We start from the raw sequence: 26,967 nt of genomic DNA on the forward strand, positions 1-26,967 counted from the left end.
TTATGCTTAAATAAATTCTAAAATAATTGACAAAAAATCAGTACTGTAATATATACAAATGACATTTTTTATCAAAACAAGCAAAAATATCCAAAAAGGCACACAAACATAAATACTGTACACAGCAAGACAATTTACCTACTAATTCTCAATATTTAAGTTTCTGAGAAATAAGTATCCAGTGTTAAATTGTTCTGGATCCAACCCAATGAAGAAACCTCCCACTCCATACCTCTCATATGGGATGCAAGCCCCTCCTTCTCCAACAATATATTTACTACCTCCCTAGATGCAGAAACAAGAAGAATTGAGAAATCATACAAAATGAAGAAAACTATTGGTGCACACTTAGAAACTGATGTGACAGTCATTTCAACTGAAAACAGCAATTCAAAACTTCAGCACTGGGGAATAGAGGCTTGGGTAGTAAGTTTATGGGCAGGAGGTTGGGGCTTGAAGAAGTACAGGGAAGCCTAACAATATACTATCATCAAGTGTAAACAAAGATGCCATTTTCTATGTGCAATAATGCCCTTTGGCATTGGTATTATAGGACCTTCCTGGGAAGAGGAGGCCCTCTTGCTGCTTTATCAGGACTTGAGTTTATATTATATCAGCGAATGCTTAAAAAAGCAAATGCTGATTGATTGACCTAATTTAAGTGAAAGCTTACAATCTTGAACTGTCAGATCAGCGATTTATTTCCCCAGGGAAAAAAATTGCTGATCCAAAACACATACACACAACACAAGCACACCAAACAAACAGAAATCCACACACATACACCTAAAATCTGATACCTAACCCTACACTAAACTATGCACACACCACTAACTACCCACTTACCTTAACCCAAACTCTAACCCTAAGGTCTATCAATATCGCACATTCACCTCACCCACTCCCTAACCCTAACTCACTTAAATCCGCCCTAACCCTCATGTCCACTCAATCGCATACACACCTAACCCGAGCCCTAACCATAACTCACCTAAATCACCCTAACACTCACATCCACACAATCGCACACTTACCTGAATCCGACCGGTAACTTTCCACCATAACACTGAAAATACTGAAGCAACAGAAACGGACAACCAAATTCTTTCCCTAGGAAAAAATTTGAGTTTCTTCTGCTTCGATATTTTCCACTTTCGAACAAATAACGTCGATCAATCAGCGTTCACTTTTTTAAGCATTTGCTGATCTAATATAGAGCCCAGGACTTATAGCACACCTGGTATACCATTATTTCTCTACAATGCCACTCTGTTGGGCATTATTGCTTACTTACTTACTGTGTAGACCTCAATAAGTCTCTTAACATCACAATGTGTAAACAAAGGTTTAATCTTACATTTTGACTTTTATTTGTTTATTGTTATTCAACACATGAAATGCCGGTGGAATAAGGCAAGAGTTCTTAGTAAGAAAAAGCAAAAAACAAACTATTAAAAGAACAAAAAATCATTGCTAGAACAAGTTTTATTAAATGCTTTTCATCTGGGATCCTACCCAAACTTCTTCATATCTGATGGCACTGACTAACTGAATGACAGCAGGTTTGCAAACCTTCTGTTTTATCATGTTTGTCCTTTTGAGGAAGTCTGTTGTTCAGATACAAATGTGCTGTACAAATAAGGAAACCTGACATTTTTCTGGTTGCTTCCCATACTTATTAATAATAATTTTCTCAACTAACCACTGCCTCATTATATTTCTTTTCAATACATGGATTTTCCCTATTTATGACACCTTTGCTTTAAGGTCTCTGTCTCTTCACCTCCTGTAATGTAAATAAATTATGCTTAGTTTTTCATTGGCCAATCTTAGTATTTATTTGGTTATTCTGTATTATATTGTATTATATCATATTTGTGAAAATGACAATCTTTACAATGGTATTATATTTTATTGTACTGGTAAATATGATAATCCATTTCATATGCTTATATTTTCTATATTCTCCTGTTTTGCTTTCATGTAATATGTTGGAGCTTTCCTCCCTGGGCTTCCACTGTAAATGAGTTACTGCTCAATTGGACTTTTTTGGTAATCAAATGTCAATAAATAAATAAATACATGCTTAAACAATTTATTATATATGTGATACTTTTATATATTATGTAGTTGCTCTGTGAAGAAAATACAGTTATGCATGCTTGCTGCAAACTGAATTAAATAATCTTACATTTGCAGAAGATGCACTGTGAAATTGTAATAAAAAGCAAATAAGAACTCTGAAATATTAACTAACTTCTTCTTTCAGCTTTTCCCAGTTAGGGGTCGCCACAGCGGATCACCTGTCTGCTCATGACTGGCAGTGGAGTTTTACAGTGTTGAGTTGCCAGCCTGGCACCCAACCTTCTACTGAAGGCACACACACACACAGTCACACCTAGGGTCAATTTAGAGTGTCCAATCCACCTACAGCATGTCTTTGGGATGGGGAGGAAACTGGAGCAAACCCACGTGACCACAGGGAGGACATGCAGACTCTGCACAGAAGACACCCCAGCCGAGGATCGAACCAGAGACCCTTTTGCTGTGAGGCAACAATGCTAACCACTGCACCACCGTGGCCGCCCATATAATATTAACTAACTGCCGTGTCTTTATTTTGTTAATCAGTTACCAGAAAACAAATGTTTCAACACCTTTCATTCACAGACTGTTCTAGTAAAATATTCTTGTTCTGGCAGGATACACTTGATTTGGCTGTGGTATTACATCCAAAGTAAGAATCTTGCATGTAAATGCCCCCTCAGCACACACTGTCTGTTTGCGACTAATGATAATATGCTTTTTCACACAAAGCAATTCCGCATTCATCCCTCAAAGCAGCCACTTTCTTACAGGGTACATCACCGATGTTTGACTATATTTGAAAGAAATTCTGGCAAGTATGATAAATTCCATCTTGTTTTTCTATCTGCATTTCATAACATTCATACATACATACATACACAAAACCACATTCCGCATACACACAAATACACTCATGCACATAGTCTGTTTATAGCAATTCATACTGACAACTGTTTAACTGTAATCAAGGCATTGAAAAAATCAATTCCTTTCTGCATAAACAATTCTGCCCTTCCAATTCTCCCCAATATATATATATATATATATATATATATATATATATATATATATATATATATATATATACACATACATCTTTAAGCAGACAGTCTTAAACATTCTTGACAATGTTTACAAGCACTTAATAGTGCTCACCTCTCACATAAAACAGGGTCACACCAGATAACCCTGGTGTAAATTTGTCTCTTCCCATTCAATTGTCAAGACTAGTCTTAAAGGTAGATAGAGTAATACTTTGCTTGACCTGTGGTATTAACATATTCCATAGTCTGGGAATACATTGACCAATAAATCTACTCCTCTAGTGGATCTTGGTTATTTGTTGATGTAGATTTAGGTACCTTGTATGGATGTTTGTAGAGCCATTGGTTTTGTGAAAAGATAAGTCTGATTGTATTGGATCTTTTATGGCTCAAAAACACAGATCACGTCTGAGCAACCAATAAGCTATTGAATATATGGAGTGTTATGGTAATCTATCAGGATATGTGAAGGATTTAAAGCCTTTCATCTTCTTGGTTAAAGATCACTAGAGTCTTTCCAGTTCAGTGATATTCTAGGGTTTATACATATCAAAGGGAGGACTGTATTTTTTTATGGGTTTTATACAGGAAGAATTCAGTGGTAAGATGATTTCTTTGGATACTGAAGATATTCCCTTGAAAGTTAATTTGGCAAAACACAAGGATTTCCTAACTATGGTAGAAACATGTTGTTCAAACAAAACTGAATTGCCTGCATAAGAACCCATGACTCTTGGAACAATATCTGTTTGAAGATGAGTACCACTTAAAACATATGAGGTGGGAGCAAATTTATTTTGCATTTAGCTTGACTCTAATTTCAGATCAGCAGTTACGTAGATATTGCAGCCCTTGTTGGAGTAGTTCAGTATCAGGAGATAAGCAGAAAATAGTATTTAATTTGCAGTCATCAACAACATTGTTCAACCATATTTCTGAGGTATTGCTTTGGATGTTTGTGAAATAAATACCAAACATGAGAGTGACTAGCACTAATCACTATGGTACACCACCGGTTTCAATTTTACATTCAGAGAAGATGCATTGATTTTCACAACTTGGGATCTGATGGATATCCAAATTGCAATTTTGTGGACAACAAAGGGGTATACATTAAGTTTGTCTGATTTTTCAATAATACCAGCATGGAAGGTACTGTTGAAAAACTTGACCAGATGAAGATAAACATACATGGGGTAGCCACTGTCCATGGCCTCTATAGCCTTTTCAGAGAATTTCACTAGGTTCAAGAGACAGGTTTTTCTTTTGACATTACTGAAATGAGTGGGGTCTAGATCAGTTAAGTTGTCTATATCTGCATAAATGAGCTCTGCTCCAAGGTGACTTTGGGGAAAGTACATTTTCTGGGATAGGGGAATAATGATGTGGGTGGGATACAATTAGCACTAACTTTGTCACCAATATATTGGCTATATCATTGGGATTGGAATGCATGATATTATTAAGGATGAACTCAGTAGATTGTTGGACACTATTCGTCAGTTTTCCAATATAACTTAAGAAAGATTTATAGTTTAATTTGGTATCTATAATAACCTTAAGTTCATACTGCGCTTTACAATTTTAATAGTGCAGTTAAGCTTGCCTGTGATATAAATAGGACTTGCTGGACAGACAGGTACATATCTCAGAGGGGTCTATGTTATATATTAGAACTTTCAAAATGTCGAATACCATACGTTCGATAACATATGGTCGATGTTTGAAAGTTTGAATATATAATAATAAAAAAAAAAAAAAAGAAAAACATACCTTAATGGTGCGGGAAGGGGGGACAAGCCCCCTGCATCCCCCACACCCCCCCTACTTAAATATACCAAATCTGAAACTGCACTTCAGTGGAGAAAAGGGAAATTCTTCCACTCTGCACTGTACAGCACCGTTAAAGTCAACCTTCGAACTCTTGAAATGTCAATCATATGTTCTTGACCATATGACATTCGACATTTCAAGCATTCGTTTAATTTACTTAGACCCTCTCAGAGTCTACCCCTTCTCTGGAGCAGGCTCCCCATCCATGTGAAGCAGAGTTCCTCCCTAACCCAATTCAAGTGTAGCTTGGATAACTGGATGGGGGACAGGAAATTCATTCCTGGTGTGGCACCTATGTCTCTAATGGACACATGCAGCCTATAAATGGTTCATCTCCCAGGCCCCTGCTTGTAAATGTTTCATCTTCCAATCATCTGCTTACACTTATCACATGTACCACAACTTGTCAGAGATTTGGAATGTATGGCTAGGCTTAAAAAGACCCTTGTGGTCATTAGCCTAGTAAACAGCTGTGAACCTATGGAGTTGCCTGTATTTTTCAGTGTGGTCTTGATGTAGGGTAGTTGGGATTTCGTGTAACTTCCCATTATTTACCTACTTTTATTACAGTTTATTAATAGCAGAGTTCCATCAGGGAGGTATATTCCTAAATGTATCATTATATTTATTGAGGACAGGTACAATCTTTTCTACTCAGCTTTTTAGGTGCCAGTCAAAACTGAAAATTGAAGTTGAATGTCACAGCCATCTGTGTCGGGTCCATTTGTGGAGTGATTGTTAGTAATTATGCTTAAGTCTTCTACAAGCTGAAGTAGGTCTGCCTTGGAAAGATTAATAAAGGTGGTTTATTGTGGTTTTGGGTGGTATTACAAAGTCTCTCAGAGAAGGTTACTGATTTGTGGCCAGATTTAATGGTCAGATTTAATAACATATGAGGACATACGGTGTGGGGTACAGGAGGAAACTGGTTGGTAAGGACCAGATCAAGGATATTAGCACCTCTAGTGGGTAGTTTTACAGTCTGCTCTCATGTATCCATAATGCCAGTCTGTGAAATGCTATTTTTAGTGGTGCAAGTGTGCCATTAAATGCTTGGGTAATTGTAGTCCCCTAGCAAAAAGATATCTGGTTTGGTATTTAACCCCTAAATATTATTAAGGTCCATGATCTTTGGGGAACTTTGATAAGAATCTGCAGCCAGCAGTGAACTAATATTTGGATTTTTGGGGTGATTTTGACCTTCAGGACCTCCATGTTTCAGTACTTGTTTACCTGGTGTTTCACAGACACCTAAACTATCCAAGTCTATGGCTAAGCATGGATCCTGAGGTGTTAAATGTGTGTTGCAATCTTGTGCAGCACACCTGTATTTTTGAGTGGAGGGAAATCTGTGCAGATGGCAGATGGCAGATGGAGGTAAGTCATGTCATTTGTGTGTTGTTTTCTCTGTGTTTGTTTATACATCTGTATGCGTGTGAGCACTGGGACAATGTGTGAGTGATGTGTGTGTGTGTGTGTGTGTGTGTGTGTGTGTGTGTGTGTGTGTGTGTGTGTGTGTGTATGTGTGTGTGTGAGAATATGTATGTAGGTCCTGGGATATGGAGGGCTATGCCTGTATGTGTTATGTAATGCATTGGTAGGTGCTCTTTTGAGTAGCTGTTCCACCTGCACAGGTGTCATAGTCATACACATTTCTGGGTAATCAGATGTTACCCATTGGGGAATTTGGATGACAAGGAATCACAGTAATAGCGCTGCATTGCTAATTAGCTCATTAGTACAAGGCAATTTACACTACAGTGCTATTACTTATGAGTGCCATCAAATAAATAAACATCCTTGCATAAACTTGGATCAATTAACTTGTTAAAGTAATTAACTTGCATTAATTGGATCAGTGCTCTGCCCCAGTTAACAAATTCAAAATAAAAGTAAATAACTAAATAAATAAAAGATTTACATAGTTCAGGTTCTGATGACTAAACTACACCAACTGTGGGAGCATTAATGGGATCAGTGCTCTACCCCAGTTAACAAATTCAAAATAAAAGTAAATAACTAAATAAATAAAATATTTACATAGTTCAGGTTCTGATGACTATACTACACCAAACATGAGTAAATCCAGCATTACCCACACCCACCCATGGGTTATCGCTATATGATACAATGATGCTCGTTTCTATGGGAAAGGGTAATGAAATGGTGGATAGAGTTTCTTATAGTTTAGATTGTGAACGAGTGTTTATTGGATGCTGCTGCAACTACTGTAAGTCCATATTCAAGCTGTGCTAGCAGAATGCCTTTGACTATGGTATTCATGGTTGGTCTGGAGAGAATTTTTATAGGACTTAAACAGAGAACATTTATTTTCTTATTTATTTTCTTCCTTATTAATTCTAGGTGAAGGTGAAAGTTCAGTTCAAGATCAAGCCACGTATCACAGTATTTGAGAGAGATTACTTAATCAGTGGGGCTGTCAAGATAGTCACACGTTAGAAGTGATTGAAAGTTATTCCACTATTTAGGGAAGGTAACAAACAGAATTGTTTTAGTTGTTGGAAGTGTTCAGAGTTAGATTTTTGTTATCAAGCATTTGATAAGAGAAAGGAAGTCAGCTTGTAGTTGTTTTTGTATGGCCAAAGAGGTTAGGTTTGAGTGAAATAAGACCATGTAATCAGCATAATGTAAGAGAGGGCTGTAAGAGAGATCAAGTGTTTATTAATGAAAATGGAAAAATAGAAGGAGAGCCAGAGGGAACATTTTAAAGAGAGGTGTGGGAGGAGAGAGGATGTTATGAAACGGCAAAAAGAAGTACTTATTAGGAAGATAAGTTTTAAACTAGGGAGCTGTACCTGAGGCTAATTCCAATTTTAGTTAGGCTATCTAAAAGAGTGTTATGTTCAATCAGGCTGAAAGTTCTGGTAAGGTCAATAAAGGTGGCTCCAGTGAGGAAGCCTTCATCCATAGCCATGAGGATGCTATCTGTAAGTGTCTGGTGTGCAGTGGAAGTACTTGCACAAGTCCAAAAGCCATGCTGTTTTGAAGATAGTAGATGATAATGCACTTATCCTGGTAATTCAAGGCCTTGTTTATACGGCCTCTAAAAATGTGCCTCTAAAATGAAATTGGTAAATAACATGGCAACAATAATAAAAAATGACAAAGTAAGGATGTGTATAGATCCACAAAACCTAAACAAGTAAGAGAGGATGAAGTAGTAGCAACTGTGTTCGAGGCTATATTCTTTTCTGAATTTGATACTAACCAAGTGTTTTCAAACAGATGGGACTCTCAGTTTAACATTTCATCTGACTGATGGCACCTTAGGCTTGCACTGCCTCCATTATGATGCACTACAGTGTCAATACTGGAAAATTAATCCCATCACCTCAAGTAAAACTAGAACTCACGGCTTTCTGATTTTCCCAGCATCAAAGATGAATGTACTACCACTTCAGTGACTGACAATTCAGTGCCAAAATTACTGTTAAAGCTTAATAGAAGAATTATGTTACTTATCTTATAGAAGGCAGGTAGGGTAGATGTAGTTACCACTATCTGGAGATTCAGTTATATCGTCATAAAGAGGTACAAAGAAGTAGAAACCACATGGAGAGATAAGTTTCATTTTCTGAACCTTACATTGGTAGAATGAGGGAAGCAAATGAAAAAGTCAGAAAATATGAATGACACAAGGAATCCTTGCGTCCAGGGGTTGATGTCCTCACCACTATTTCCTATCAATCTATATATATGTGAGTGTTGCTTGGCTGCCTTTGAACTAATCACTCCAATCAAGAAAGTGCCCCCAGTATTAGTTCACACACTGGCACTACTCTAAGTATGTGACCCCTGACTTACTTGCAGTTTGTGTGTTTAATTTTGCTGCTAAAACTAAAAGTGGTAGAATAATGGCGTGCACACCAACTAGGTTGTGGAAAGCCCTGCCTCCCACCTCCTCTCCTCTACTGCTAGAGGTATCTCTCTTCTGCTTTTTGTTTGTGACCATATAGCTGGTATTTAAGCTACTGTCATGACAATTTGACAAAAAAGTGCAAGACAGAAGAGCAAAGTCTGTAGTAGTCACCCGACTTACTTAATTTTCCTCCTATCCATTAAAAAGCAAACCCAAGGCGGGTTTTCTTATTGTATAGCTTTACAATCACAGGCACTGACCTGAAGATTTCTCTTTCTACTGATAGTTCTTCTCAGGCTGCTTGAACTGTCCCTCATATACATGTGATTGCATTTACCCTGTATCGGTAAGCCCTTACTTAGCAGTTTACGTAACTAAGTGCTGTAATAGCTCTGGCCCCTTCTCCATTCCTTGCGGCCAGTCAGAGGTTATGAATTATCCAGGATTTGATGGGTGCCATTTTTAAAATTATGTTACTAGACTAGTTTGACTACTCCTTGCATCCAGTGGTTGGTGTGCTCACCTCATAAGTGTTTTTCGTTATTCTGATCTGATTAGAACTTATTGTATAATGTTTGATAATTTTTTTTATTTGCAATGTACTGTTATGAGTGACAGTATATTTTACTGTTGAACAACAATGCTGTGATCAGACTGCCTTTGCTTTTCTCAGTGCCATTACTTACCCAGTCTCCCTACTAATAAATTGGTTGATCTTTGAGCAATATGTCCCCAAACTCTGTAAGATATCTCATATCATCCCCCTAAACAAAGGAGATATATCGATACTACTATCAAACTACAGATTCATCGCAATAGTTCCTGTTCTTGACAAAATCCTTGAGAACTGCATACACTCACAAATCATTTCCTATCTCCTGGACAATAACCTCCTTTCAGATATACAGCATGGCTTCAGACCCAAGCAGAGCACCACATCCATCCTAATTAGCTTCACAGACATAGTCAACCAGTCAAGAAACAACAGCCTTTATGTTTCAACAGTTTTCCTGGACATGTCAAAAGCATTTGACACTGCCTCGCACCAAAAACTTCTGTATCAACTAGCCACCTTTAACTTCTCACAATATACTCTATCATGGCTCCATAGCTACTTGTCAGACAGACAGCAAGCTGTTAAATAGCTAGACAATACATCCTCACTCTTACCAATCTCAGTAGGCATACCTGAAGGTTCTATACTTTGCCCTCTTCTCTTTTCAGTCTTTACAAATGATCTCAATTCAGCCAACACATCAGCTAACATTATACAATATGTGGATGATTCTACACTTATCTGCTCAGCCTCCTCAATCCCTAAACTCTTGCAAAAAACACAAAATGCATTTACAGATGTTGAATACTACCTTTCTGGAAATCAACTAACACTCAACCCCAACAAGACCAAACTACTATTATTTACCAACAATAAAAAATCTCAATCCCATATTTAATTCACCATCTACTCCACTAACAACACCAAAACTAGAGCTCGTGGACCACACCAGGCTGCTAGATGTCATTACCGACAAATCCCTCAGTTATGATTTGCACATATCCCAAACAATCAAAAAGGTCCACATACAACTTGGGGTAATCTATAGAGCTAAACCATTTCTCACACAAACCAGCAAAACAGCCATTACCTAAAGCCATCTACTATCTACTCTGTTATATGTTTCCTCAATTTTCACAAATTGAAAGAAAACAAATCTATGGCATAGTTGTACAGCGGTAGCATTGTCACCTCACAGCAAGAGGTTCTGCAGTTCGATACTCGTCTGGAGTGCCTTCTGTGTGGAGTCTGCATGGCCTCCCTGGATTCATGTGGATTTCTTCCGAGTGGTCTGGTTTCCTCCCACATTACAAAGACAGATAGTGTTTCTCTCCAGGCCTCCACTGAAAATTGGCTTTGCTTCAAGTTGGACTTTCCCAGTAAACAGATGTTAAATAAATAAATAAAGAGAAAAATAAATAAACTGGAAGCCTGCTACTACAAAATAGCTAGATTTGCCATCAACCTCCCATACAGAACACATTATTGTTCAACTCTTCATAAACCAGACTGGTTGGAACTCTCAGACCTATTATGCCTCAAACAGCTCACAATTTGCCATTCTATCATCTACCTACCAGATAAATGTCCAGCCCTTAAAAACCTAGGAGGATCTGCAGGGGTCCAGGGAAGTAAATAGTGTGGGAAGAAATAGCCAGGGAATTGTTATGGCTAGGCTTGTATAGGCCCTAGGGTCGATAGCCTAGTACCAACCTATGGACCTATGAACCTATGAACCTAGTAAACCCCTACACTAGCAATAAAACCCTCTGCTCATCCAACAAACTTCTACAAGTCTCTAAAGCCAATAATAGGTACTGTGATGGCTTATTTTCAAAGCACATCTCCAAAATTTGGAACTCAGTTCTCAAGCCCATTCTAATCCAAATTAAAGCTTCTTCTCAAGGCCTATTTGATTAAAAACTGGCTATGCTCCTGCTCAACACAAGGCTGAACCCCCAGTATTTTTTTAGCACTGTTCATCCTATATTATTTCTCTCTATTGTTTATTTCCTTGAATCCTTCCTTGGATCCTCTCTCCAGCTTATTACTGTATATTTTTATTCTAATTGTTTAATTTGGTTAGGCTACCACCCTACCCCCTAAGTAGAAATACATTCATGTTTTTTGTTTCTTATGTGTTGCATTCAATGACCAACAATTACAATGTATAATATGTGCGACTAACCATCTTTACTGCATTATTTGCATTACTGTTTGTTTTTTCATCTCAATTCAGTTGTATCACTGTTTATTATACTATGTAACCTGTTGTTATTTTTTCATATTCTATGGTAATACTGTTTACTATGTAACTTGTAGCTTTACTGCCTGGGCCTCTGCTTAAAACAGGCTTTTTTGGGCTCAGTCAGACACTCCCGGTAAACAAATATAAAACAAAATAAATAACAATAAATAAATATTTCTCTTACAGCATTTCCTATTAGTCTACATACAAGAAAGTCATTTGCCTGCCTTTGAACTAATCCCTCTCCAATCAAGAAACTGCCCACGGTACTGGTTCACACACTGGTACTACTCTAAGTATGTGACCCCCAATTTACTTACAGTTTGTGTGTTTAATTTTGCTGCTAAAACTGAAAGTGACAGAATAGTGGCATGCACACAAACTAGGTTGTGGAAAGCTCTGCCTCCCAGCTCCTCCCCTCTCCTGCTAGAGGTATCTCTTTTCTGCTTTTGGTTTCCTGACCATATAGCTGGTATTTAACCTACTGTCGTGGCAATTTGACAAAAAAATTGCAAGACAGAAGAGCAAAGTCTGTAGTAGTCACCCAACGTACTTAGTTTCTTTTCTGTCCATTAGAAAGCAAATCTAAGGTGGATTTTCTTATCATATAACTTAACAGTCACAGGCACTGACCTGAGGATCTCTCCTTCTACTGACAGTTTTTCTCAGGCTGCTTGGATTGCCCCTCATATACGTGGAATTGCATTAACCCTGTATCTGTAAGGCCTTAGCTAGCAGTTTCCATAACTAAGCACTGCAGTAGCACTAGCTAGCCCCTTCCCTACCTCTTGTGGCCAGTCAGAGGTTATGAATTACTCAGGATTCTATGTGTGCCATTTTTAAAATTATGTTACTAGATGAGTTTGACTACTCTTTGCATGCAGGGGTTGGTGTTCTCACCTCCTAAGTGTTTTTCAGGTATTCTGCTTAGAACTTATTGTATTTATATTTGAGAAGGGTATATTTACATTTTAAAATTAGTTAATGTTGTACAACATAAGTTACAACAACAAATATTCAAATATTTTTCATACAATATAAATAGCCAACAAGTAAAATATCCCAACAATTCTGTTTGTAAATTGACTTAAAAATAATAGATATAAGGCAACCACATATAACTGCACATTACTTAAAATAAACGCTTACTTATGTGACATTTTACTCTCAGGTTTCTGCCTCACTGCTCCATTGTCCAGTGTTAATTCCTGACTTTTGGCTATTTTTACAGTTTGTGGTGGTGCTGCAGTAGCATTGTCACCTCACAGTAAGACATTGTCCTGTTCGATTCTCAGCTAAAGCGTCTTCTGTGTGGAGACATGCGTGAATGGGCATACCTTCGTTGAAGGTTGTGTGTTAGGGCTGGCAACTCGGTACATAAAAATCTACTGCCAATCATTAGCAGACTGGAGTTCCACTGTGGCGACCCCTAACTGGGAAAAGCCGAAAGATACAACAACATAAGTTCTTCCCATGTCTGCATGGAGTTTTCCCTTTGAGCTCTACTATGCAACCACCTTTATTCCTTCATAAACATGCTACCTGGCTAGCCTCTGTTAAAAAGGAAGTATTGGCCTTGTGAGAAAGGGTCATTGCTATAAAGGATCCAAGAAAGCCAAGTTTACCTTTCTGGTTAGCACATAACTAGACTGAGAAAAAGATAAACCTGTTGTGCTTAGAATGCTTGCAAACAGCTAAAGAATCCTCAGAATGTAAACAAGGAAAATGGATCTGCATTTGCGGTGGTGGTGCTGCGGTAGTGTTGTCGCCTCACAGTAAGACGCTGTCTGGTTCGATTCTCAGCTAGAGTGTCTTCTGCATGGAGACATGTGTGAATGGGCATGCCTTCGTTGAAGGTTGTGCATCAGGGCTGGCAACTCGGCACGTAAAAATCTACTGCCAATCATTAGCGGACCGGAGTTCTGCTGTGGCGACCCCTAACAAGGAAAAGCTGAAAGACACAAACAAAATTGCCAGTGTTACTTAATCACTTTAACAAAGTGCATTGCAACATAACAGATAAGAAACTACATAAAAGTGCAATTTACTTTTGTGGTAGTGAAGTGGGTATATTTTTATTGCAGTTGTTAGGAAAATGCATATTTGGTAATGCTTTTGTTTGCATATTTATTTTTTTTTAATTGAAAACATCTTGCTGTTCATTGATAAGAGCCATGGGGTCTTTATCAACATTTAGAACTACCACAAACTCAGGCAAAAAGGGGCTCATAAAGTCTCATTCTCAGGATGACAAGTCAGCTTTGATACTGATGTAGTTTGACCTCAAGGAAAATTAGAGAATCTGAAGTAAATTTAACCATAGCAGAAAGGAAGTTGCAGAATGATGCGACTGTATCAGTACCTTTGATTTTCTGTGGTGTTTTTCTCCATTACCCAGTAATGGCTAGGTGAATAATCCCATTCGACTTCCTCTGCAGCAAGGTAGAATGTTCTGGTTCTGTAAGTGTTTGGTTTTGCTGTAGTTTTGTCGATGCAGTTCTTCACATAGAAAAGTTGTTTCATACCACCTGTGAAATGATTAAATACCCGGCATACTAGTTTGAAAGTACCTAGGAACAGAAATTCTAAAATAAGCCACGTAATTCATTATGCTGCCAAGGAATATAGCAAAACAATAGTACAAATTACATCAACTATTGCTATTTTATTTAATTGATAACTTTCTGGCATATGTCCATGAACATTTTCTGCAATATCACAGTTTACTATACCTCCTATTTCAGAACTGTCTATCCACCTTTCTCCCCACCTTTCTACTTTAAGGAACTCACAACTAGAGAATTAGAAAACTACTAGAAAAAATAGATACTAAACCTAAGCAGAATCTCATTAGCCTACACCATAACTTCATTAAAATAGCAGCCTGGCCCCTCTTTAAATCTCCTGCACACAGTTTAACCCATTTCTTACCATAAAGCTGTACATCAATAAGTCAGTCACTCTCTGATCATCTCCATACCCCAAAAGGCACCTCTAATTTCCCACTCACACATAGACTTGTTTCTTATGCCCTACTGCACAAGTCTTTGAAAGAATAGTATGTGAGCAGATAGCAGAACATATTAACCAGTACAGACTCCAAAGGGAGTCTGCACATGGTTTCATTTTCAGATACATCACCCATACTGTCTTATATACACTTTAAATGTTATACTTTAGTGAAAAAACGACAACTTGCTAAGACTGTATTATTTAGCTATAACAGCAAGATCCATTGAAAGTGTTAACCATAGACTTGTTTTTTATGCCCTACTGCAGCTGTTTAATCTTAGCCTCACCTCAGGATACGTACCCAAGGAGTGGCGCACGGCGACTGTGGTCCCACTTCACAAGGGCGGTGCCTCCACCGACCCTGGTAATTACCGTCCCATTAGCTTGACAAGCCTTATCTGCAAAGCCATGGAGAGGATCATAATGGAACTCATAAATAAAGACATAGGGAACTTGCAGACTTTGGATCCAACCCAGTTTGGCTTTGTCAAAGGCAGATCATGCCTTTTAAACTTGGTTGACTTTTTCGAGACAGTCACCAAGGCCATTGATGAGGGAAAGGCAGTCCATACAGCCTACCTCGACCTGGCAAAGGCCTTCGACACAATACCCCACTCAGGTATCATCGAAAAACTCATCAGCTTGAATGTAAACCCATACATCACAAGATGGGTTGCAAACTGGCTAAGTGACAGAACCCACAGGGTCAGAGTTGCTGGAGCCATGTCAGACTCAAAGCCTGTCACAAGTGGTGTCCCACAGGGCTCAGTCCTGGGTCCACTCTTGTTCGGCATCTACTTTTCTGAAGTACAAGCAAACACAGGAGGGTTATGGCTGACAAAGTTTGCAGATGACTGCAAACTGGGCGCCATAGTCGAAAACACATCTAACACAGATATCCTTCAGAAGGGCCTCACAGAAACGGATAACTGGTGCCAGAGCCATGGCCTAAAGTTAAACGCCAAGAAATGCATAGTCATACCCTTCGAGAAAAACAAGGTTACCCCAAGCTACCATATAGGTGGCAATCCACTGAGCACAGAAGAAGTCATCAGGGATCTGGGGACCCAGGTTGACAGTAGCCTTTCGTTTGACACTCATGTTGCTAAAGTAGTTAGGAAAACCTTCTACACTGCCCACCTGATCATGAAGGGATTCACATCTAGATCAAGGGAGGTCATTGTCCCCCTGTACTCATCACTCATTAGACCTATGATTGAGTACAATGCCCCATTCGGAATGTATCTGACCCGACACCTGCAGCAGCTGGAAAGGCCCCAAAAGTTCCTCACCAAAAGGATAAAGGGTCTCAAAAATATGTCTTAAGCTGCCCGACTGAAAGAACTCCAGCTCTATTCAGTCTCATACCGCTTGCTCAGAGGTGACCTGTGCCTGACATATAAGGCGATGTCAAACCCAGATTTGATGAATATGCTTCACCTCAAAAAATCTAGATCCCTCAGAACCACAAGGGCGGGAGACTTAAACCTTGACACGGTTATTAATAGAATGTGCTGGAGGGACAAATTCATCACCCAGAGACTCCCTATGCTGTGGAACAAAATCCCAGTACATGTGAGGCAGAGCACCTCGCTGGCCTTGTTCAAGAGGAATCTTGACAGAGGCACAGCAAAATAATAGGCATAGTTTTATTCAAACTAAAGGGGTGGCGAAAGCCACATAACTATGGGCTAGGCTTATAAATGCCCTTGGGCAGATAGCCTAGTATGAACCTATGAACCTATGAACCTATGAACCTCCCCATAAATAAATTAAAATCCAGAAGGTTTGACATTTCTTTATCTTATGGTTTCTAACTGAATATTCATAATTTAATCAGGTAACATACTATCAGAAGAAGGCACTTTCTGTTTACGGTATACCACAGGCTTCTCTTCTAGGGCAAATCAGGTTCTAAGTTTTAATTTGTTTCTGGAAATTAGTTAAATTACGGAATTAAATTCAACTGACATACCAAACCTAATAGACCAGTGTGTTATATTTCAAATAATAAAACTAATAGCTCAAAAATGTTTGATTTATGCACAATGTTATGAGAATACAAACTCGATCTGAATGGAAAATCCTGGAAATGTATTTTTCAAAGAAGATCAGCAAACATTTTCAGAAAGTAACAAAAACTGACACTTTAGTCAATGACTATTTGAAATGACTGGACCTGTTATAGCGAGTCCTAAGACCGGATTTACATATACTAAGTTCTAGATGCCATTTCTTGGAATATTCCCTTTTCTTCAAGATTTGGTGATCATGCAGTTGTTATAGATAACTTCAGGGGGTCTGTGGGATGTGTGCAAGGAAGGGCTTGCCCCTCGCAAAAGAAGTTTAAAGGAGAAGAGTGAGTTTTAAAATGTGCGCTTCTCCTATGTTTTTGTTTTTTTTTTCCTTTTAGCTTGTTGACACTTGGCATTTCAAGTGTAGACATTTCAACAGGGATTATTCTCCTTTCTGAAAATCTGTATCTGGAAATATTGCACAGAACTGTTTACACCCCAGATAATAGGGTTGCCACCTTTTCAAATGCCCAAAGTGGGACATTGTTTGTAGAAATGTGAGATTTTGCGGGACAAAACATACCACGGCTATTGCAAAGGACAGAACTTCACTTTTTTGCCAAAATAAAAGCTTATTTTTGTAGCACATGCTGTTTATGCTTTTTCATATAATGTTTATGAGTTTCAGATATAAAATAACTGTTTTATGTAACTATTAAGGAAAACTTAAGAAATATATTTTGTCTTAAAATCTCAGGACATTTGCCATTTTTTAGTTTTTTTCACAGGACACAACTGCCAAAAGTGGGAATGTCCCTCGTAAAGAGGGACAGGAGGTAACCCTACCAGATAAACTAAATAAAATAGCCAAGACTTCAGGTATATATTGTTGAAGTGTGTATATAAACAAAAACTAGATTTGAAACCTGCCACATTTGACTGAAGTAGTAAAAATTATTGTTCAAAAATAGAGTTTTTTTGGGAAAGCACTTTTTTTCAGTCTGATAACTTTTTATTGACTATTAATTTGTATAATACTTTTACTCCAACTTGTATTAAGAAAATTGAATATTCTTTATTTTGGACTGTATTAGCCATAGTAAGACAACCAGTTATAAGAAGATTGTTACAGCAGACCTCTCCTTCCGTCTCAGACTTTTTGATGACTTTAAGATCTGTCCTTGACAAAAATAGAGGCAATATAGTTAAAACTTCCTTTACTACAAGTTTTTTCCTGCTCATTTTCCCAGAGCAACCATCTTCTTAGTGCCCTTGCTATACTCTGAGAAGATCCTGAATCAATTCTGCTCCATCCTTGGCAGACAGGATATTTATTTTATTGTTTTATATTTAAGTTAACTGTTGCAGAGTGATACTGATTTATTTTTGTTTTATTTGCTGGATTTGCACTTTAAATTATTTTAAAGTTCTCCAGTACTTGAAATTTCCTTGTCCAGGTAGTATGTTTAAGTTTCTTTGTGGTACTATTACGCTCTCAAGCAATATTTTAAGTATATTTATATTAAGAAGAGTGGGATACTGCAGTGGTGGTGCTGCGGTAGCATTGTCGCCTCATAGCAAGACGTTGTCCCGTTCGATTCTCAGCTAGAGCGTCTTCTGTGTGGAGGCATATGTGAATGGGGCGTGCCTCCGTTGAAGGTTGTGCATTAGGGCTGGTAACCCGGTACGTAAAAATCCACTACCAGTCATTAGCGGACCGGAGTTCTGCTGTGGCGACCCCTAACCAGGAAAAGCCGAAAGACACAAACAAACATTAAGAAGAGTGGGATAATCCATCTAGTGGCAGGAGGTAGTGGCCTGGTCTATCTGACTTAGGAAACAGATAAGAAAGCTGTTAATTGCAGTTGTTTTATTGACCAGAGGGCTTAGAAGCCATTTTCCTGTATTTTAAGTGCCTGTATAAATTTGGAGAGTTTGTGAGCTGTGGTTACTAGTGCTACATATAGACACTGACACATAGAGTGTAGAGCAAATGCTTTGTGTGTTGAGTAACATAGAGCAATAGTCTGTACTTTCAGGAGCAGTGTCATTGAATATAGCCTAGTCTAGTCACTAGCCCCAAAAGCACCCTTAGTCAGCCCACTATTAACCTCTCACACACCACACTCTTGTAGTTCACCCTATTAATGACCTGACATCATGGTCATGCACTTTCCCTATTTCTCAGCACCCAGTTTGGTGACTAAGGCTATAAAGAGACAATGTAGTGCTTTGATAATGTTCACTGACAAACATTAAACCTCAAAGAAACAAAAACATTATGTAAGTGTTGTATATGCACAATGTCTATGGAGACAAAACTTTCATATATAAACACTCATATTAGCAATCTGGTTGTCAGAAATACAAACACTACACCCACCAGACATAGTATGCACCCTACACATAGACCTGCATATGCTAAGGCATTTAAAAGCAATCTTACCAAACCTCAAACGCCTCAGAGACATTCCACCTGCAAAAATTGTCCTCAGCAAATCCAAAAGTACTCAACAGAGCGGTAGCGTTGTCACCTCACAGTAAGACGCTGTCTGGTTCGACTCTCAGCTAGACCGTCTTCTGTGCGGAGACATACATTAATGGGCGTACCTTCGTTGAAGGTTGTATGTCAGGGCTGGCAACTCGGTACGTAAAAATCAACTGCCATTCATTAGCGGACCGGAGTTCCACTGTGGCGACCCCTAACAGGGAAAAGTCGAAAGACACAACAACAACAACAACAACAACTGAGCTTCCAGCCACACCCAGTGCAGTCTCAACTACCGAGCCCATAAGGCAAGCCAATACCCTACCCAGGACTCCAGTCATAGGTAACTCCAATGTACAACATACCGATGCCTCACTTGCCAGTTTGAACAAGGGGAAAATAACAATCAGTTGCCTATCAGGGGCTAGGACCCACCAGGTTACGCATGCACTCTAGTCAATGCACCACAGATGCCAGTATGATTCAGTCATAGTCCACATAGGTGTATATGACCTGAGATGTAGCTACCTAGAATATATGAAGAGAGATGTTATAGAGCTCTTGGACTATGTGTCACAGGCTGCTATGTGTCTAACACTGAGCAGCATTCTACCTTCACCAAGGATGATATCATAATTGGAGCAGAAGATAACTGGCTTTAATAATTGGCTTAGTTTTTTATTTTAGGGGGATACAATATTTGCCAGCATGGGAGAACATGGTTAACAAACCACTTTGCTTTGTCAAGGATGGTCTGCACCTGTCCACTCCAGCATTTTGAATAATGGTTAAAACACTGTCTATTTCCTATAGAGCCTTTTTTAGGTAATGTCAAACTGACAAACCTTTCAATGTAGCAAATCCTACTGAAAGAAATCTAAAGGTGTTACTGCCCAATGCTAAGAGTCTAAACAAGAAGTTCTACTCCCTCCAAGTTCAACTCATCTTGGAGAATGCAGACACCTGCACAGTTACTGAAGCATGGTTTAAAGCTGCAGCGAGTACCCTGGCAGTGCAAGGTTTCAGTGCCTTCCCCACACTCAGAAAAGCAACTGCACAGACAAGGGCTAAAGCTGGTGGTGTTTTGATCTACATCAATAAAAAATCATACCTCTAGGTTGGTTAAACAGGATGACATACTGGAGTTTCTCCACATTCAGATTAACATAGACAAAGTCCCATACCATATTGTAGCAAGCTATAGGTCACCCTTTAGGTCCCATGAAAGCCATAGTGCCAAGATCACTTAGAAAACTATTACAGCCTGGTATGAATCATTCAAATATTCCCATCACACTCTTCATCTTTCAGTCTGGCTTCAGGACAGATACAGTACTAAGATAGCCCTCATAAGGGTTATTGATGATGTCTTGATGGGGTGGGATTAATGTAATTAAATGCTGGTCCTGGTTACTCTTTCCGCTAGATTTCACACAATGAATCATGCAATCATTACTGAATGCCTAAAGATGGTTTGTCTTGTGTATTTCTTGACTAATTTTCTTTTTATATCTTACTGCACACTCAGAGGGTTATTACAGCAGTTAATTTCTCAAGAGTTTACTTCTTGAATTGAAGGTCATGTCAGGGATCCAGTCCTTTCTCATTATTCACCGGGCACCAATTCCATTATAAGATGTCATTTAGAGGTGGAGTTAGAGGTATCACTGCTGTACAGATGTTATGCAGTTTATGCCTCTTCTTTCCCAGAATGTGTATTTGCCCCAACCAGCTAACAAGATGTTCTGGATACCATATTTAACTGAAAGAGGAGTAAGCACATTAGGCACAGTCTAAGCAAGTGAGAAACATGGCTATTCCTGTAATCAGCTAGTTCTTCACTGCTCCCAGATATTCCTCCATTGTTATGTATGGTACCAGTTGGCTGATATTTGTACTTCAGGTGTCTGTGTGTGATCCTTAATATTTGGCTGACATTAAGGGACCCTATATTAGCTAATGTTAAGTCTTGTTTTAACAATCAATAAATAGGAGACCTATCTGGATTAAACCTACAATTTAAACAATAAGCTTGTATATGGTCATACATGCTAGTAATTTCCTTTGCCAAGGAATGCATGGTATGGACTTGGGCCATCACTTTCCAGTGCAGAATGCTGCAATATATCCTCTAACAAATGTATTTATTTATTTAATTTATGTATTTGCCTTTTGTTAACCGGGTTAGTCCATTAGGTTGGTGGTCTATTTTCAGTGGAGACCTGAAGAGAAAAGCTCCACACAAAGAACAAATGATAGAGTTAACATAGCAATAATGTGAATTTGGATGCATAACTACATACATTCATGCCATATATGAAATAAAAGTACAAAGCAACAAATATTCATGCAATGATGAAAATTTACACTTCATATAAATTCAGCAAAGATAATATCTTAAAATTACAAGATGTAAAAAGCTGTAGTAAAAAAAATTTACAATAGGTCATCAGAAAAAAAAGCCATTAAAATGTCTTTAATGATTAAACCAAGTTGGTAGACAGGAAGAAGAAGACATATTAAACAGACGGGCAGAAGCAGAGGGGTGGGAAGTAAAGTTTAGAAGAGTCAAGTGAGTAAAATAATGCAGTTGTGAGAAGTGGAGGGGTGGGAAGTATAGTAGTAATGGAAGAGAAAAAATGAGATTTAGATAGAGTGACACAGCTGAAGTACCACAGTGCTGGTATTCATAAGAGTTATATTTGGGACAGGAGAGAAAAAAATGTTATACTCTAACAACAGGGAATAGTGGATGCAGAGAGACTGAGTTCAGTTAATTTAGTAAGAAGCTTAGGGTGGGAGATGGTGTCAAGTACCTTGGTAAGGTTGAAGAATATGCATGACACCAGTTTATTGTTATCTCTGACCTATACTATAGTTTGAGTGAAGGATAGAAGGGCTGTGGACATGCTGTGGTAGGGCCTAAATCCATGTTGAGAGAGGGTGAGAAGATTTTCCTGGATTAGATATTTAAAAACTTGTCTGTGAATGCATTTTTGTAGGATTTTTGAGAGAGGGGAGAGTATGGCTATAGGTCAGAAATTGGAAGGGTCAGTGGAGTTGCCTCCTTTATGAAGTGGAATTGTATAAAAGGATTTCCAAATTTCTGGGAATGAGGATTATTTGATAGAACGGTTGATAAGGATTGAAGTGGTAAATGCTATACTATTGGCTCCAATTTTAAGAAATTGGGGGGTAGGTTGTCAAAGGAAGAAGAACAGGATTTAAGATTCTGCAGAAGAGATTTTATATAAGCAGTGGAAACAAGTTTCAGGTAGAAGGCTGAGAGGAGACAGGTGGTGTGGGGGGTGCAGGGTTGTGATTGGTTAGTCTCGGCAGGAGTTAGTTTGCAGACAGAGTCTATGCAGTAATTGTTTAGTAGGGTGGCTGTTTCAAGTGGTGTTTTACTGTGGAAGGGGTTGGGGGTTGAAGATTTCCCTGGATATAGAATATTGTTCATGGTGTACCAAATTTTTTGGTGGTTTGAAGTATGGGTAGATTGAGCTTCTTGATAGAATTTTTTCTTGTCTTGGACAAAAAGTTTTTTGATAAGGTTTTTTAGTTCTTTGAATTTAAGGAGGAGAGAAGAAGATTTTGACTTTGTCCATTGTTTCCAGGTAGTGTCTCTAAGCTTCATGGTGGAAAGGGTATCTTTGGAGAGCCAGGGTGTGAATTAGATTTCATCCTAATTTTCCTGATGGGTGCTAGGGAGTTTAGCATGTTTAGGAAAGTATTGTTAAACTCAAGAACAACATAATTTAGAAGAAGGTTGAAGAGGTGAAAGTGGTTAAGAGGAAGAGGTTGGTAGGTGAAAGTTTCTGTGTTGAAGTTGGACAGGTTTCGGCAGTCTCTATAAAGGTGGGTTTTTGAGGTATGAGAAGGTACTCTTAGTACTCAGATAGGGAGGTGATCACTTAAGGAGAGTACTGGGATTATAGTACTGATTAGGGATGGAAGTTAAGATGCAAGTTACTTCTCCCATATGCCTGCTCTGATCTACAGTCCACTCTGGTTGCCATATTTTTCTAACAATGAATGCTATACTCTTGTTCTAACCATCTTACTTGATGTGACTTAGGCCCCTTTAACATTATGGAATTACTGGTACCTTATCAGCTACTTCCCTTTTTATCTAGTGAGGGCTAATATTGATTCTGGGATATCATCTGGAGCCTTAAATTCAAAACCTCTTTTTTATCATTTTTATCATCTATTGATTTTACTACCTTGACTAGTTAGTAAACAGGAGATGGAACAATTTAAGAAGGCTTGTTTACTACATAAGTAACATTTACTGTATAGCTGAGTGATCTTAATATGCAGTTTTAGCATAGTTTTCATGTACAAACATTTTATTATTTTAATTTTCTCTTATTAATGATGTTATAAACTAAGTAAATGCAATGTTACCAGCTTTTGTTAGAGTTAGTATTTTTAAAAATAAGATATGCCTGTGGCTGACCAGGTTTGTGGAAAACTAAGTTGGGTTCTGTCATTGACTCCTCAAATTATGTTAACATACTGCAAGAGGGTCTCACAGCAACTAATGTTTGGTGCCAAAATCATGGCCTCAAGATAAATGCAAAAAAAAAAGTATCATCATACCATTCAGCAAAACATGGCGCCTACCACATCAATGGCAACCCCTAAGCAAACAACCTGTGGTGAGAGACCTGGGTATTCAGGTTGACAACAATCTCACATTTGACCATCATATAGTGGCAGTGGTCAGAAAAGCCTTTTACTTGGTTTATCTCATAAGTAAAGGGATTGCATCCAGAAAAAAGAAGGTTATTACCTCTCTATACACCTTCCTCATTAGACCAATAATTGAGTATAATGCCCCTTTTGGTATGTACTTCTATAAACATCTGCACCAACTGAAAAGGTCACAGAAATACCTCATAAAGAGAATCCATGGCCTCCAACACCTGTCCTATGTGGACAGGCTCAAATCACTATCACTCTATTCAGTATAATACAGATTGCTCAGGAGTGATCTGTGTCTCGCCTACAAGGCAATATCGGACCCTGCCCAACTAGAGATGCTCCATATCAGTAAATCTAACTCCTCACGCATTTTCTGCTCAAAAGGCTTGAATCTAATATGTGACATCAACAAAACCTGCTGGACAGACAGGCTTGTCTCACAGAGGCTGCCCGTCTCTGGAATAAACTTTCCATACATGTCAGAGTACCTTGCTTACCTGCTTCAAGAGCAACCTTGATGAGTGGATAGAAAACCACAAATTTGTCCCAGGGGTTCTACCTGTGTCCCTCATTGACAGAGGTGGCAGGTGCTGACTGAGGTTTCTTTTTGGACTAAAGACTTGGCTAGGCTTGTACGGTCCGCAGGGCCATTAGCCTAGTAACCTCCTGTGATCCTAATGTCCTATGCTTAGATTTTATGGCAAAGAGTATAAGTTTAGGAATGATAATAAATCAGATTTGAGCATGTTTATTTAGAACATCAAGCATACCTTATCTGCTTTGCTAACCAACCAAACTCCATGTCTAGTTATGTTTATATTTATAGCTATGCATCCTAGTGCTTGCTTTCATCATTCTTTTCAATTATATATTTTACTGACTAAGATGAATGGTTAGGTAACATTGTACAAGGGATAGGAGAGAAGGGGACCACATTTAAGCAATAATGTCAATGTTACACTTTCAAGGCAAAAAGCAGTTTACAGACTCACCAGTGATTTAAGCTAAAATGTGACTAACAGTGACATGTCTATAAGACTAAATATGCCCATCTCTGAATCTTCACTCAATAAAATATGCAATCAAATGTGAGGATCTTTCAAGTCATTACTTGTTCTTGACAGAAAGAAAAACATTAGGGCTTGGAGTCTTACCATGAGTCTAGCATAAAAGGGAAGTCATTCACTTTCAGTATTATTAAATAAGGCAGATTCCTCAGAAACAACTTTATGCAAATCACTGAAGCCTTTCCATATATATTAAATGCAGCGCCTATGGGATATGTGTAAATCTATAATCATCAAACTATCATCAGTTTATCAGGCAATTAATTACTCTGCCTTATTGTCTGCTTTCCAACTTTCATTTGTCAAAGAACACACTTATTAGGATGTTAAATCTTCACTGATGTTTTACCCTTTGTCAATAAGACATGCAAATATACTTTTTGATGTAAAAGATTTTATATTGTTAACTTACCCACATTGTCTGGCTTCATCATTATTGTTAATGAAGTATGAGGGAAAAGACCAACTGTGTCTCGTGTGAGTCCATTTGTGTAAATACTGTTGCCTTCAAAGTTAATTCCATGCAGATCTACTTCAGTACCCAGTCCAAACAAATGCCATGAAACTTTCTTGCCTTTGCACAGCTCTAGTCCAGGCTGATTGCCATACATATATCCATTCACAGCTAATAAACAACACAAAAAGTTTTATTTGTTTTACTAAACGGCAGTTTATTTAAACATACATAAATAAAGATATTCTTGAAAATGATTTAATAGCCACCTAACTTCAGGAAAAGATGGTACTAATCCTGTTATCCTCACAATAGTGAACAGTACTAGCTGAGAAATAAAGAACATAAGGGAAAAGGTCAAACTTGCCTCCTGTTCACCCATACATATGACGGTAGTTTCCTTCATAATTAATTCCATGTATATATCCATATTAATACCATCTAATAAACTTGCATAAAATGTTCAGTGCTTTTGCACATCTCTAGTTGATACTGACTTCCAAATCAATATAAACTGTTAACAAATAAAACATATTTTATTTTTGTTAAATGAAAATATATTTGGACACACAATGAATGAACAGATATACCTGAAACACATTTAGAATCCAACTAATATCACTGAAAATGAAGTTACACCTGATTCTGTTATCCCTATAGACAATATTTCTAAAATTAGGCCACTACAAATAACATGCCCACTCATATGCCAGTTTGTAGAAAATGTTAAAAGGTGCTCTCCCATATACTTGGATCTTACTGGACTTGTATGTGATTTATATTCACAGCTTCAAAGGTAAGTACTAGACCAGTTGCCCCTGAGGGCCATGTTAAGCCTAACCAACTTTCCATTGGTGCCTAAATTAACCTATCCTGTTTGGTGTTAGACTGGTTTTACCCATCCCATAGTCAATATTATATTGTGAGAATAACTAGGGTAATAACATAAATAATTTAAGGGAACTCATGCATGGGATCAAGCATTTAGGAGCTGACTCTGTCCATTAGGGGATCGGGTAAATGTTCTATTACTCATTCACAGATCCAAGTTGCACTTGAATACAAACAGGGATGTGCTTTGTTTAACATGGATAGGGAGTATATCCCAGAGCAGTATTACCTCTCCAAGAAATACCCATCCTTCCAAACCATTCTGCTGTTGTTGCAGCAGATGACCAGAGCCTTTGAATGAGTATTTCTGATGTCATGTACTAATGCTTAGTAGTGCAGTCATTAATGGGTCAGAGGATGCCTTGCATGCCAGACACAGGTCACCTCTTAGCAGTCTGTAAGATGCCAAGTATAGTCACAGGGCTTTGAGCTTTCCATCTGTGATACATTGCTTATATGTTATATATAATTTATATGCAGCTGTTTTCATTTTGATTTCACTTTTTCCAAAAAAACTTTGCAAATTACCTTTTGTATAGTTGCGATGAGGAATATGTTAGTGCTCATGAGTTTTAAAATTTTCAAACTCTTTAATGTAGATTTGCAGCTAACATGGGTTACAGAACTGCTGACAATGTTCTGTTTCTCCATTAGTATTTTCATTATACACTTTATATTTATT

The 26,967-nt window shown here is 38.2% G+C and overlaps 1 protein-coding gene across 3 annotated transcripts in view; it reads right to left on the reverse strand.

The window, feature by feature from the left end:
- The window catches only part of HEPHL1 (hephaestin like 1), a 571,952-nt gene that overhangs the window by 354,923 nt on the left and 190,062 nt on the right, over positions 1-26,967 (reverse strand). For all 3 annotated transcript variants that reach the window (XM_044072648.1, XM_044072649.1, XM_044072650.1), the window contains exons 11-12: positions 25,353-25,565; positions 14,011-14,218 (exon numbers count right to left, since the gene is read on the reverse strand). In XM_044072648.1, coding sequence (XP_043928583.1) covers positions 14,011-14,218; positions 25,353-25,565 — 421 coding nt within the window. The remainder of the gene's footprint in view (positions 1-14,010; positions 14,219-25,352; positions 25,566-26,967) is intronic.

This window comes from Protopterus annectens, chromosome 5.part0 (assembly GCF_019279795.1).
Source record: "Protopterus annectens isolate FY-2018-M chromosome 5.part0, PAN1.0, whole genome shotgun sequence".
NCBI lineage: Eukaryota > Metazoa > Chordata > Ceratodontiformes > Protopteridae > Protopterus > Protopterus annectens.